General features: G+C 27.6%; 1 protein-coding gene and 1 long non-coding RNA gene across 2 annotated transcripts in view; both read left to right on the top strand.

Moving 5' to 3' along the window:
- Positions 1–3,437, top strand: part of LOC101236904 (dehydrodolichyl diphosphate synthase complex subunit nus1) — a 26,148-nt gene extending 22,711 nt beyond the window's left edge. The window contains exon 5 of the mRNA XM_065792953.1: positions 2,830–3,437. Within this exon, the coding sequence (XP_065649025.1) occupies positions 2,830–2,920 (91 nt within the window). The 3' untranslated portion in view covers positions 2,921–3,437. The remainder of the gene's footprint in view (positions 1–2,829) is intronic.
- Positions 3,438–7,757: 4,320 nt separating this feature from the next.
- LOC136078102 (uncharacterized) lies at positions 7,758–12,472 on the top strand. Its single transcript, XR_010637518.1, has 3 exons — positions 7,758–11,846; positions 11,916–11,984; positions 12,293–12,472. It is a non-coding gene; the product is annotated as an uncharacterized LOC136078102 (long non-coding RNA).
- Positions 12,473–13,300: the final 828 nt, after the last annotated feature.

Below are 13,300 nucleotides of genomic sequence, written 5' to 3'. Positions count from 1 at the left end.
CCATGAGTCTATAAATATTTTTTAGTTATATAAATAGTTATATATGTATACAAAATTTATTTCCTTTATAGAATAAGTTGGGAGGTTTTCAAATAATTTACTTGAAAACCTTACCGAAATTCCCAACAAAATGTTTATGAGTTTAAGGTCAGATGCAAGAGAATATTTACAATTATGAAGTTGAAGTTTTTCTGTTAATACTGTGAGGTTGCTATGTGTTTCTTGCATATCTTCACAGTATGCCAATACAAGCGCAGAATTTATTCCAGAGTAAGTTCCCCTATCATTCCGGTCATTCTGTCTGTGTTGGTTTGGGTTAAACAAGTTTGCAATAACTTTCATTGAACCTCCACCTAAGGTGTTTTTATTTACTCATTATTCTTTAAATTTATAGTTTATTATCCATCTATATTATTACAAATCAAATGCTCATACCTGAATCTATGCCAACTCTTACAAAAGTACTGAAGAGATCTTGCTTTCTGTACTCAATTACAAATTCAATATACTCTGTAATATCTTTTACATAAACTAAATCTCTTTTTACATTATTTATTAAACCTTTCTTTTTTCCTCAAAGGAGACGTTTTCTAAAGCATAGAAGTTCTTAAGTATTTTTGTTTTATCATCCAATTTCTTTTCCATATTACTTTCAAACTTGACTCCATTTTTTCGGAAGGTCTTCAAGAGTACATTAGATTTGAACTGAATCAGTTGCAAACAAACAACTAACTTGTTAAACTCAGAAAATGGTATTTCTATCGGTTTCGTACAAGTTTGATCTAAAGTTATAGGGACTCTAGAACCACCTATATAATTGACAAAAAATTTTAGAAAGGCAAAACATTTTCAAATATATAAAAAGAAAGCAAGTTTTTTAACATTATACCAGTGGAACACAACATTTCTTCACCTTTTTCCATTTTATAATTGGAATATAAACCTTTCAGAATATTGGACACTACTTGGCCTTGAACCTACACAATACAGTGAAAGCTGTAAAACCTAACTATTTTACAAATGAGATAATAATAATAAGAAACATTCTGATTAAAAAAATTAGTTGTAATAATAATATTTAGATAAATATTTTACTTTAACATCTTTATTTAATACATAAGTTGCCAGATTCTTTGATTGCTTTCTAGGGTAGCATTTATGGCGTATACCTATACCAATAACGTGAAAACATTTTTGACAAATCTTTAAGCAAGCAACATTTGAACTCTTGCAAACACCAACTTTTTCTGAAATTATATTATTTTTGTTTTATTTGTCTATATTTATTTAAAGAACTGTTTAATGAATTTAATTTTAACTAATTTTTAAAAAAGAAGCATAATATAGAACCTGAGATTTTATTAGTTGCCAATTTACAAATTTTACATTTTTTGCAGCTCCTATCGCAGTAGAAATTGCTTAAAGATTCTTTGTTCCATTTCTGTTTAACAGATGTTGAAAGAGGTTTGCCAGCTTTAACCAAGTACAAGTTTCTTTTACACGTAAGGCATAGCCCAGCTGGATACTTCCTTACTTTCATACTATAGTCATTGTGACAATGCTTTACAACAAGCCTTTCCTAGTTTTCTGTAACTGGAATACACTTAGTGTTTTTAGTAAAGCAACAAGCACAGACTAAAAGTCTGTTTAACTTATGAGATCTTTTGAACTTACATCTTCTTCCTTCTTTCGACATTAAATGAGGCATTATGAGTTCTTTAATTTTAATACTTACTAAAAGTATTAATAGTTTATCAAAATTTATAAGTGAACTTTAATTAAATAAATTTATATTAATTTCTTCTAATTTAAATAAATCAAATAACTTTGTTGGAATGTAGTTAGTCATCATTATTTATATCTATCAAATCTTTAAATAACAATAAACAACTAACAAGTAGTAATAAATGTTGAGTAATACGTACTAATAAAAGCTGAGCTAAGTTGATCTTTATATTATTAAATATATTATTTTGTATGTAAATCTTGGTATTAATAAAAAAGAGAAGTATCCCAAAAATAGCTGCGATTTAAGCTTTCGAACAAGAGTACCCTAAAATTCAGGAAAACTGCCCCGTTTGAGGGGGCATACGCATTTGAAAAAATATTTTTGTTAATTCTTAGCCCAAATTGAAATTCATTGACAAATTTCAAGTTTCATAAAAAAACTATGTGCACTTTAGAAGTTATGGTCATTTAAAATTTCAAACTTTCTAATTTTTTTGGAAAGGGGAGGGGGATCAAAAGTTTTTTGGTCATAACTCTTGAACTGTAATTTTATATTTTTTTTGAATTTGAGTTCTATGAACAAAATTAGATTACCTATGAGATTGTACAAAAAAAAACTTTAATTTTTTTATTTGCCCCATTTGGGGTCGGTGCCTCAAAAACGTTGTGTATTCCATGTTCCTAGATTTTATTTTTAATTTTTTTTTGACAGAAAATCATTATTTGATGTTAGTATTAGTATGCAATAATTTAAGATTTGCACAATTTCAGGTAGTTTCTTTACTTGAACACGAAATTTTGTAGGTCCCCCCACTTTAAATGGTTTTTCAGAAAATGTGCCACCTGCAGGATTTTAATTTTTACAGTTCTGTGAAGCTTAAAGGTTTGTTATAAAGAATCTATATAAATATTTGGGGTGTTCCAAAATCAAACCTAAAAGGCCAATTTCCGACCTGTGTTTGACACAGCATTATTTTATATAAATTCAGTAATGAGTACTTTATAGAACAAGAAAAAGAATAACTTTTACTAAATTAATTTAAATTTTTTCTAATATTGTCATTGTTTTAATGTTTTTTTAATTTTATATTTTTATTTTAGTCACGTTCAAACCTACAAAAATATATCTTACGACATATTTCGACAATGTCTAGTTAAGTATAGTAAATGCGACCAAAGATTAGGCAAGTAATTACAAATTGTGACATGTAAATTATTAAATATAAAAAGAACAGTTGACAAGAACTTCGGCAGACATTTGATTTATTTATTTTTATCAACTTGAAATAAATTTATAAATGAAAAAATATTCATAAATTTTTTAAAAAAAAAATTTTAATTACCTGTTTGTATTTTATATCTAAAATTAAAAATTATTCTTGCTCTAACTTTTTGTGTTTCTACACTAGTTGTTGTAATTTGAAAATAAACAAAAAATATGTTGGTTTTGAAAAAAATCAAAAAATATATTTTTTTAGAGAATAATTTTATAAACCACAAGTCCATTATGTAGTATGCTTTTATTTAGTCCGTTACCCGAAACTAAGCATTTTAATACTATACAAATTTATTTTATTACGGATGTTTTGTTTTATCAATTTTATAAATAAAGAAGTTATTTTATAAAAAAAGGCGCGTAGTTAATTTATAGATAACATTTAAAATTATTTTGATTATTTATTTGGAATGGAAATATTCTATACCAATAACTCATTGTTTTCATTGTCCATCTGAAATGTACGGCGCAACTAATGTTCTCCCTTTAAAATCGTTGCAAGTTAAATGAGAGCTTTAAAAGTGGTAACCTTGATATTTTAATTTTAAACAAAATGCATTAATAATGATTAATAATGGAATAATTTAAATTATATATTAATTTATGGATATTCATGCATATTAATATATTTTCATATATGTGTAGAGTTGTGAATTTTTAAATTACTACCTTACGTTGTTTTTTTCAAAATATGCTGGTGTGCGAATCATTTAAAACAAAAATTATAAACTGGTTACTTTTATTTTGTGATTATGCTTTCAAAAAATTGTTTAATTTTTCTATTTCAAAAGGGTTTTAAAAAGTAGACAACAAAAATTTGACATTTTAAATTTTTGTAAACCATTGGCTATTTCCATACATACCAAATATGTCAAAAAATGACATATTTGGTATGTATGGAAAGATTATTTTAACCACTATTATAATATGGTAAAAGTTATGCGACTATATCAAATCGTAAAGCGTAGTTTTTTTTTTTATAAAAGATGTAATTTTCACCATAAAGCACCTTGGGGCTTGGCTATAAATAAGTCTATGGATTCGATTTTTTCATAAAAGCGAGTATTGGTGTTTGTTTTCAATGAATGTAACTTGACACTTATAATCAGACATTATTTGGGAAAATTATCCAATGAAAACCATTTTTTTATGAAAATTGAAGTTATTATTTTCAACACCACACCTAAATGAGTATGTTTAACAATAATGTCACGTTAGATTCAGATAAACTATGGTAGTGTAATTTTTCTACCAAAGTCATTTTTGCATAAATAATCATAACTTTTACCCCCATTCAAAAATCTGTTTTTGGTATTTAGTATCATTTTTAAAAATACTTGGGACTTATTCGGCCATCTTGAGAAAATAATTTATCCTATTCAGAATGCGTAAACAATAAAAAACAGAAGCGGTAAACTTTGTAAACAAGTTACTTTAATTTTCAGACTTGTTTTGTTTTTATATCAGTAGTAAACTTTAATTGACATTTGGTTTCTTCTATTTTTATAACAATAATTTATGTTTAATTGTTATAAAAATAATTATATCTTTGAACACCAAGTCGATGGAAATAGCTATTATGGCTTCAGTAATGCATTAAGATTTTTGTTGTTAGCACAGCGCAAAATGAAATATATATTACATAATTCATTCCAACAGCTTTTAAAAAAACATATTTTTTTATAAATATACCAACACAAGTCTATTGATTCTTTAATTAGGTACATAAATTATGTCAAAAAAACACTTCAAGATATCTTTATTATTATATGGAAATATCTCCTGCAAAACTAACAGACGCTACATATTTTGCCAGTATTTACGAATTCTTTGTTTGCATAAATTAAATACCAATAAATAAAAATTTGTTTGGTTTGCCACTAACAACCAATCAGATTTGTTTAAAAATATAGGCTTTCTTTTTTTACGAGTTTGTTTGTTCTATGCCTTAGTTGCATTGAGACCTCTCTCTTTTTTTTTCCCCAATTTTTTGTGTAGCGCTAAAATCATTTTTTCTTTTTCTTTTTATAAAAAAAACACCAGACGAATGAAAAATTATCTCATTCTTTTAATCTTCAGCCTGTTTGAGTATGTTTAGTATCACTGGTAATCTGAGACATTCTCTTTCAGATCTGCTAACTTTGGCATTTTTCCGCTTTGTAGTGTTGACAAGGGCTGTGGAGTCGGTATACCGCAGTTCCGACTCCGACTCCTTAACTTTATCATGGACCGACTCCGACTCCTTCATAAGTCACCAATTTGTAACAACAAATTTACCGCGTTAAAATGTTAAGATTGCCTATTTCATCACCATGATATAAATAATCCGACCACTTAGTGCTTTAAGCAAAATTTATTAGAAAACATTTTCTGAACAAATAACTTTTCTGAACTTTTGTAAATAGATATACAATCAACTCTAATGCAGTTACTAATAAATTTATGAATTAGTCCTCTGAGAAAGTATTACCTCCGTCAGATCCTCCTTCATAAATGTCCTCAAATCTGATCTTATTATTTTTAGCGCAGAGAACAACCTCTCCGCACTAACTTGAGTTGGTGGCAAAGCAGTAACCACTCGGGCAACTTTTCTAACCATTTCAGCTACATATCAATTGCTTGCAGTACTGTTTCTTTTGATGAACGGTCAACTTGTTTGTCAAGTGTCAAATCCACTACTTTTAATGCACATGAAAAACTGTGCTGAAATTTACTGGCAGTGTTCTCTGATATAGATGACTCTTTTTCCATGCGAGAACGCTTTGCACGGTCTTTCCCAGTGAAAAATAAAACTGCGTCCCACATGGGTTACGCGTGGGTTCCGTGTGGGATTGATGGGATTTACGTGGGACGGTTTTTCCCATGTGGTATCCGTATGGAAATTTGTCACCTTAAACCCATGTGGGTAATCCCACATGGGTTACATGTGGGAACCATATGGTATTTACACATATGGGAAATCCCACCTGGGTTTCCTGTGGGATTTGCATGGGAATTAATTTGAAAGCTGGAAACTAAAATAAAAATTTTTTTAAAAAAACTAAAAAAAAATTTTTAATCGACATTGCATTGCGTTACGTTTATATTGTGTGAAAATATTTTATATTAATATAGAGAATGGCAAGCAAGTATGTAAGTACCACGAATAATGTTTATCTTTCTTTATAGAAATAAGATTAAGATTTGTGCAAATAGACGTATTATTAGGATAATATAATAGTTATTTGAATATAGATCTTGAGTAAATTATTTGCAAACAACTGATGCAAGTTGAAACGTTGTCAAAAACCAATCTTGCATGCATGGGACACTGCAGTGTCCCACAAAGAAATGCAGGTTTGAAAGTCAAAGAATTCCCAATTTTCTTTATTAAAAAAAGAAAAAAATAGGATGAAGATGGGTTTCTGTAACTTTTTTTATGCTCCAAAACTTTTAACTTTAGATATAATAAGGTCCCTAAGACTTAAGGGACTTACGAACTACATTGAAGAACAAAAACAGGATATTTACAGAAACTGTTCAATTTTTAATCTGGAGTACCACAGTGTTATTGAGAATAAAGTCTCAGGGTCCGGTTTTCAAAGTAATATGATCTAAAGTGATGTTTAAATAAAATAATATGCTTTAAAATGCATATAGTTATACATATAACTCCTGATAGTTAACTATATGTATAACTAGTTATACATATAATTTGTTATAAAAACTTATTTTTTAAGGTTATGCTTGAACACATTAGTACCAATTAATTCAAATTCAAGATTTAGTTAAAGTTCAAGTTAAAGTTCTTATTTATTCTTTTTTTTTTTTGTTAATTTTATATTTATTTGTTCAAATTTATCAGTTAGTACTATTTTTTACTACAGTAAGAATGTTTATCATTGTTGAACGTGATTTTATTAGTAACTCAATTTTATTTTCAACATATTTTGACAACACCCTTTATATTTTAAATGATGATAGCTTTACTTTTCTATTGATGTTAAATTTATTACGTTTCAATAACTCAGATTGAATCTTAACTGAATTATTGTAAGCTTTGTAGGGGTTTGTTGTATATCAAATGGTGTTGTAAATAAAGTAAAAATAATATATATATATATATATATATATATATATATATATATATATATATATATATATATATATATATATATATATATATATATAATATATATATATATATATATATATATATATATATATATATATATATATATATATATATATATATATATATATATATATATATATATATATATATATATATATATATGTAAATTATGTTAGTGTATTTTACAAATAGAGTGCTCAATGTTCTTAAAGAACAGAGCAATAATAAATTAGTAAAAAACACTTATCTAACTTTTATCTTCGACTTGAAGTTTCACCATTGCTGGATCATCAGGAAGAGTGCTCAGTGTGATCCATTGTGGAGTGATCCATTGCTGGATCATCAGGAACTCTTCCTGATGATCCAGCAATGGTGAAACTTCAAGTCGAAGATAAAAGTTAGATAAGTGTTTTTTACTAATTTATATATATATATATATACATATATATATATATATATATATATATATATATATATATATATATATATATATATATATATATATATATATATATATATATATATATAACATAAAAACAATAAAATTGATACAAAATTTCACTTTAAAACGAATACCATTAACATTGTGATGATAATAGCATTAGGAAACTAGTATTTATGTATTATTATTATACTATAAATAAATAGTTTTTTAATTCATTTTATAAAATAGATACTGACAACTGATAATTAATGGAAATAAATACAAATTATAAAAATCATGTAAACTTCATTTATTATTTCTAAATACTATATTAATGTTAGTCTACAAAGTTAAAATCAATTTAGAGCTTTGTTATTAGTTCTTTTGTGATTCGCACTTCCACTTCTGTCTCTCAAATTTATAAAATAAGTGGTCAAAGCTTGCTCAATAGGTAGTTTATGTAAATTCCTGTTTTTGTTCCTCAATGTACTTTGTAAGTCCCTTAAGTTTTATGAACCTTATTATATATAAAGTTTAAAGTTTTGGAGCCTAAAAAAAGTTACAGAAACCTCCCTATCTCCCCCCTATTTTAATTTTTTTTTTTAATAAAGAAAATTTGACTTTCAAACCAGCATTTCTTTGTGGGACACTGCAGTGTCCCATGCATGCATGCTTGGTTTTTGAATACATTTGAACTTGCATCAGTCAATTGTTAACAGATAATATACTCAAGAACTATATTCAAATATCATATGAACATGTTAGAGAATGTTCATATGATATTTAAACATCACAAATTTAATAATATTGTTGTGATATGTTATTTAAATAATACCATAATAGATTATGATATGAAAATAAGATAGGATATGAAGGTAATGATCAAAGAATAAATTTACTTATAGAGATTTAGATAATTGTTTATTAGTTTCAGAATATTATATTATGTGTGACCGCGGCCTTCTATAATAACAGGCCTTGACATTTCACAACAAAGTTGTTAAACTGAAGGCCAATTCCTAATACTGTGTTTACATTTTGATCTTTTAACATTGGATGAAAGTTTGTGTTCACGCTTTTTTAATAAATCTTTAAAATTTGATTGGTTTATAAATTAGATAGCGCAACTTCAAGACGATAACGTTGTAAGGTTCAAGGCGTTAACATTGTAAGGTAATTATATTGTCAAACTAACGATAAGTTTTTTTAATAATTAAAATGCCTTAAAAATGCCTTTAAAATGCTGTGTATCTCTTTGCAAGTCGAACTATTTCAACTACAACAAAAATATTAATTTATACAACTACAGCTACAATATCAATTGCAACTACAACAAAAATGTCAATACTCAACTACAACAAAAATATCAATTTATAAATTCCCGAAGAATCTAGAGGAGAGAAAAAGATGTAGTGAAGCTATCCCAAGAACTGGTTTTATTGTTACAGACTATACAGCAGTATGTCAACTGCATTGGCCAAATGAAGCACCTTTTGAAAGCAAATATGGGAAGCAATGACCTTTAAACCCACCATCAGTTTTTAAAAATATTCTGCCTAGTTGTTTAGCCACACCAGCAAGTAAAGTTAGAAAAACTGTAACTTCAAGCGGTTTTGGAAGCATTTTACCAGATAAGTTAAATGATTTTCTAAAAGAGGATGAACTTATATTTGACGATATTCAATCTTTGTAAAGTGATAATAACGATGTTATTGTTTTCCAACTTAATAAAAAAAGTTTACACATACAATCAAAAATGTACAAACTTGGTGTTCCATTATTTATTTTAGTAATTTTCAATGATTATTCATTTGTAGCTAACCATAATGGCACAACTTGTAATATTTCATCTTTAGCTGTAAACAAATTAAAGTTAATAAAAACAAAATCAGCTTTATTTGAAGCAGTTAGATTTTTTTTAAAAAAAGAAAGTTCGCTTCAGTCAAATATTCTATTCGAACACCTTAATGCTATGAGAAAAGTTAATGTTGGTGAAGTTTTATATACTTCAGATATTATATGTAGAGCATATGAGTATTTTGTTATGCGACGAAGTTTATATGATTGTTTGTGTATTGACTACAAGTTACCAAGTATAAGGATTTTAACACGATTGACTTCAAAAATAAGCTCAATGGAGGACCTAAGTTTCATAAATAGTATTTTTATGAATTTAAATCCATTGAAAAGAACTTCCATACTACTAATTGATTAGGTCTATGTCAAAGCTTCATTACTTTACCAAAAAGGTGCTTTGTTTGGTCAAGTATAATAAACTACCCTGAAAAGTTAGCTAAAACAATTTTATCATTTATGATTAAATGTCTTTTTGGAGGTCCAGAATTTATATGTAGAGCTCAACCTGTTTCAAGTTTTTCCTCTGAATTTCAGTTTGCTCAATGTCAACAAATTGTTGATACGATAAATAATAATGAAAATAGTAATAATTACTGATGGTAACCGTGTAAATCAAAGATTTTTTGGAATGTTTAAAACAGTTGATAGTAAACCATGGTTATCAACATCAGGTATATATTTATTATATGATTATGTGCATCTCTTAAAATCTATACAAAACAATTGGTTGACAGAAAAGACTGACGAACTTCAATTTTTAAACAATAAAGAATTGGCTTTGGCTAAGTGGAGTGATTTAGAAACATTATATAAAACTGAGTGCAATAGTCTTTTTAAACTCTCTAAACTTACAGCTAAACCAGTTTATCCAAAACCAATAGAAAGACATACTGTAAAGTTTTGTTTTTTGCGAAGAAACAGTAGCTGCATTAAGAACGCATCCAGAGATTGAAAATAAAGCATTTGAAGGTACTGCTGTATTTATTGAAAAAATTTTTTTTTTTTTCGAATGTTGTTAATGTCAAAGCACCTGGTGCTGGCATTCGGTTTAGAAATGAATTATGCGGAGAAATCCACTCAGTTGGTGATCAACAGATACAACTGCTACGAGATATTGCTGAACTGTCAAATTTTATGAAACCTACAGGTAAGCGTGTAAAACAGCTTACGCTAGATACTAGCAATGCAATAGCCCATTCATGTTATGGCTTTATTGATCTCGTAGAAACTTTGTTGAGTAATGGAGCAAAGTATGTCTTAATAGGTTGGTTTTCAACAGATCCACTTGAAAAAGCTTTTCCTAAGCTTCGACAGGGATCTGGAGGTACTTACCTTATAAACGCTAAATCTGTAATTGAAAAAATTAATATTCAACATACTAAATTGATATTACAACTTGACATTCCTGTTGATGGTATCGATTGTCATACTTGTGACATATGTTTTAGAGATATTTCTACTGATGAAAAAGAACTTCTGGATAATATACATGATCTTGAAAGCTCAGTTAATAAATCTACATTAGTGGCTATAGTTAACATAGCTGGCTATGTGCAAAAAAGCAAAATAAAAATTTATCATAATTCTACCAATTATTATTATAAATATGGAAGTTATCTGTATAGTCTAAACAGAGGCGGACTTGAAATTCCTTCTGATACTCTTTTCTAATGGTCAAATTTTTCAAGGTGCTACTGACCCTTTATGCAGAACTTTTTGTGTTACTCAGTTTCAGTTCATTGCTGCTAAATATAAATTTAAAATCACAAAAAAACAATGCAGAGTATATTCTAATATTCTGCTAAAGAATTACTCTCTAATTACCACTCCCAAAGTACTAAAGCTATCTTAATTTATGTGAAAATTAGTTTTGTAATTTATTATGCTATTTACTTGTAATGTTTTTTATTTTCTCATTAGCCTATATGTCTCTCAATATGTTTGGATTTGTAAATATTTACCTTGTTGAGATATATTGATAAAACTTTTTTTTTGCTTGAATCAACTTTTGTTGGTGTTTTTTATTGTTGGTGATTTTTATTGTTACCATTTTTAGCAAAAAAAATTAAAAATACAGTTATCTTTCTAATATATAGATATATACTTTGATATGGTTCTGCTTGTTATTGATACTATTTAATATTACATAAATATTCTTAATGAAATTTGAAATACGAAAAATATCTTTTAACAATTTTTTGGTTTTCTTTTTATATTTCCGTCTTTACAAGAGATTATTATTAGAAAACATAGACTGCCATTACACCCTACCTAATATAAAAATATATCAATAAGTAAAAGTAAAAGTTTATTCGGCCTTCAGTTTTTACAGCATTTTGCGCGATGTCAAGGCCTGTTATTATAGAAGGCCGTGTATGTGTGACGAAAAAGTAAAGATACTTTTGCATCCAGTGGCTATTGCACCCAACGTCTACATCATTGAAAAAGTAGGTTTTCACATTTTTGTTTTTGTTTTTTTGTTTAACTACTTATCCTAATTGATCACTTTTTTTTAGGATTCTCCTCATGGGTTCAAGGTCATTACGCATAATATGTGTTCAATCACCCATAATACGTTAGTCATTGTAAGTAATAAATTAGGAAATAATTATTTGTGAATTATTGTAGTCATTAATGACTTCAACCTGGCTAATAATTAAAATTGCTCGACTTATAAGGTTCCTTATTAAAATTGCTCTCTCTCTCTCTCTCTCTCTCTCTCTCTCTCTCTCTCTCTCTCTCTCTCTCTCTCTCTCTCTCTCTCTCTCTCTTTCTCTCTTTATATATATATATATATATGTATATATATATATATTTATATATATATATATTTATATATATATATTTATTTATGTTTATATATATATTTGTATTTATATATTTTTTTTTTTAGAAAATGTTTGAAGAAAGTTAGAAGATACTAAAAACCTTGGTATTATGCAAGCCGAAGCGATTTAATTAATTCAATCGACAAAAAACGGCGTGTAAATCGCAAAAGAAAAAATATTTTTAATATTCATTTTGGATGTATTGATTAATAGCATTTATTTTAAAATAAATTCATTTTGCAACACGTTTTTTAATTTTATAAAATTTCGTCATAATAGTTTAAGGTAAATCCCACATAGGTTATAGGTGGAAAACATCACATGTAAAAGATCAAAAATGCTACACATTTTGAATACCAAATGGGATAAAGTACCAAATACCAGATTAAGTTAAGCCTCTCTGAAAGCTGCGATGATTAATTTTAAATTACTATTTAAGTAATTTTTAAATTAAAAAAATTTTAAAAATTATCATAGAAGCATTCGGACTTTCATTTGTCTAGTATTGACTACTTTTATACCATTTGGATTAAAATATGTGGCAATCAAGATCTATAACATGTAGTATTTTCCACCTATATCCCATGTAGGATTTACCACATAAAACCCATGTGGGATTTGCCATATGAAACCCACATGGGACAAAATAATAATCCCCACATGGGTTACATATGGAAAAAATCCACGCGTATCCCATGTGCGCTTTTTCACTGGGTTATGGTCCAAATATTTTTCAAAATCAAATTCTTCATTAGTAGATGATGTTGAAGATGTGGCAGTATGACCCAATGGCTCCTGTTCCTAACAGTTCTGCAACTTATTCATTCTTACAGCAATTTCAAACAGAGCTTCTTTTCCTTTAATCAGTTGTTGATCATCAAGAAGTATCAAATGCATTGGGTCTACATAAACAGCTGCCAAAAGAATCTTATTTTCTAATAGTACTTTTTCTCTCTGTTTCATTGAAGCGGCAATGCCACTTGCAAGTAACGCTCCTCTTTGGGACAGGCAAAACATCAAGTTTTTCCATTCCTTAAGGAAAATACCTGATTTTAAATCTGAAGTTAAGTCCT

This window comes from Hydra vulgaris, chromosome 03, assembly GCF_038396675.1.
Source record: "Hydra vulgaris chromosome 03, alternate assembly HydraT2T_AEP".
NCBI lineage: Eukaryota > Metazoa > Cnidaria > Hydrozoa > Anthoathecata > Hydridae > Hydra > Hydra vulgaris.
This window is presented reverse-complemented; position numbering and strand designations above follow the sequence as displayed.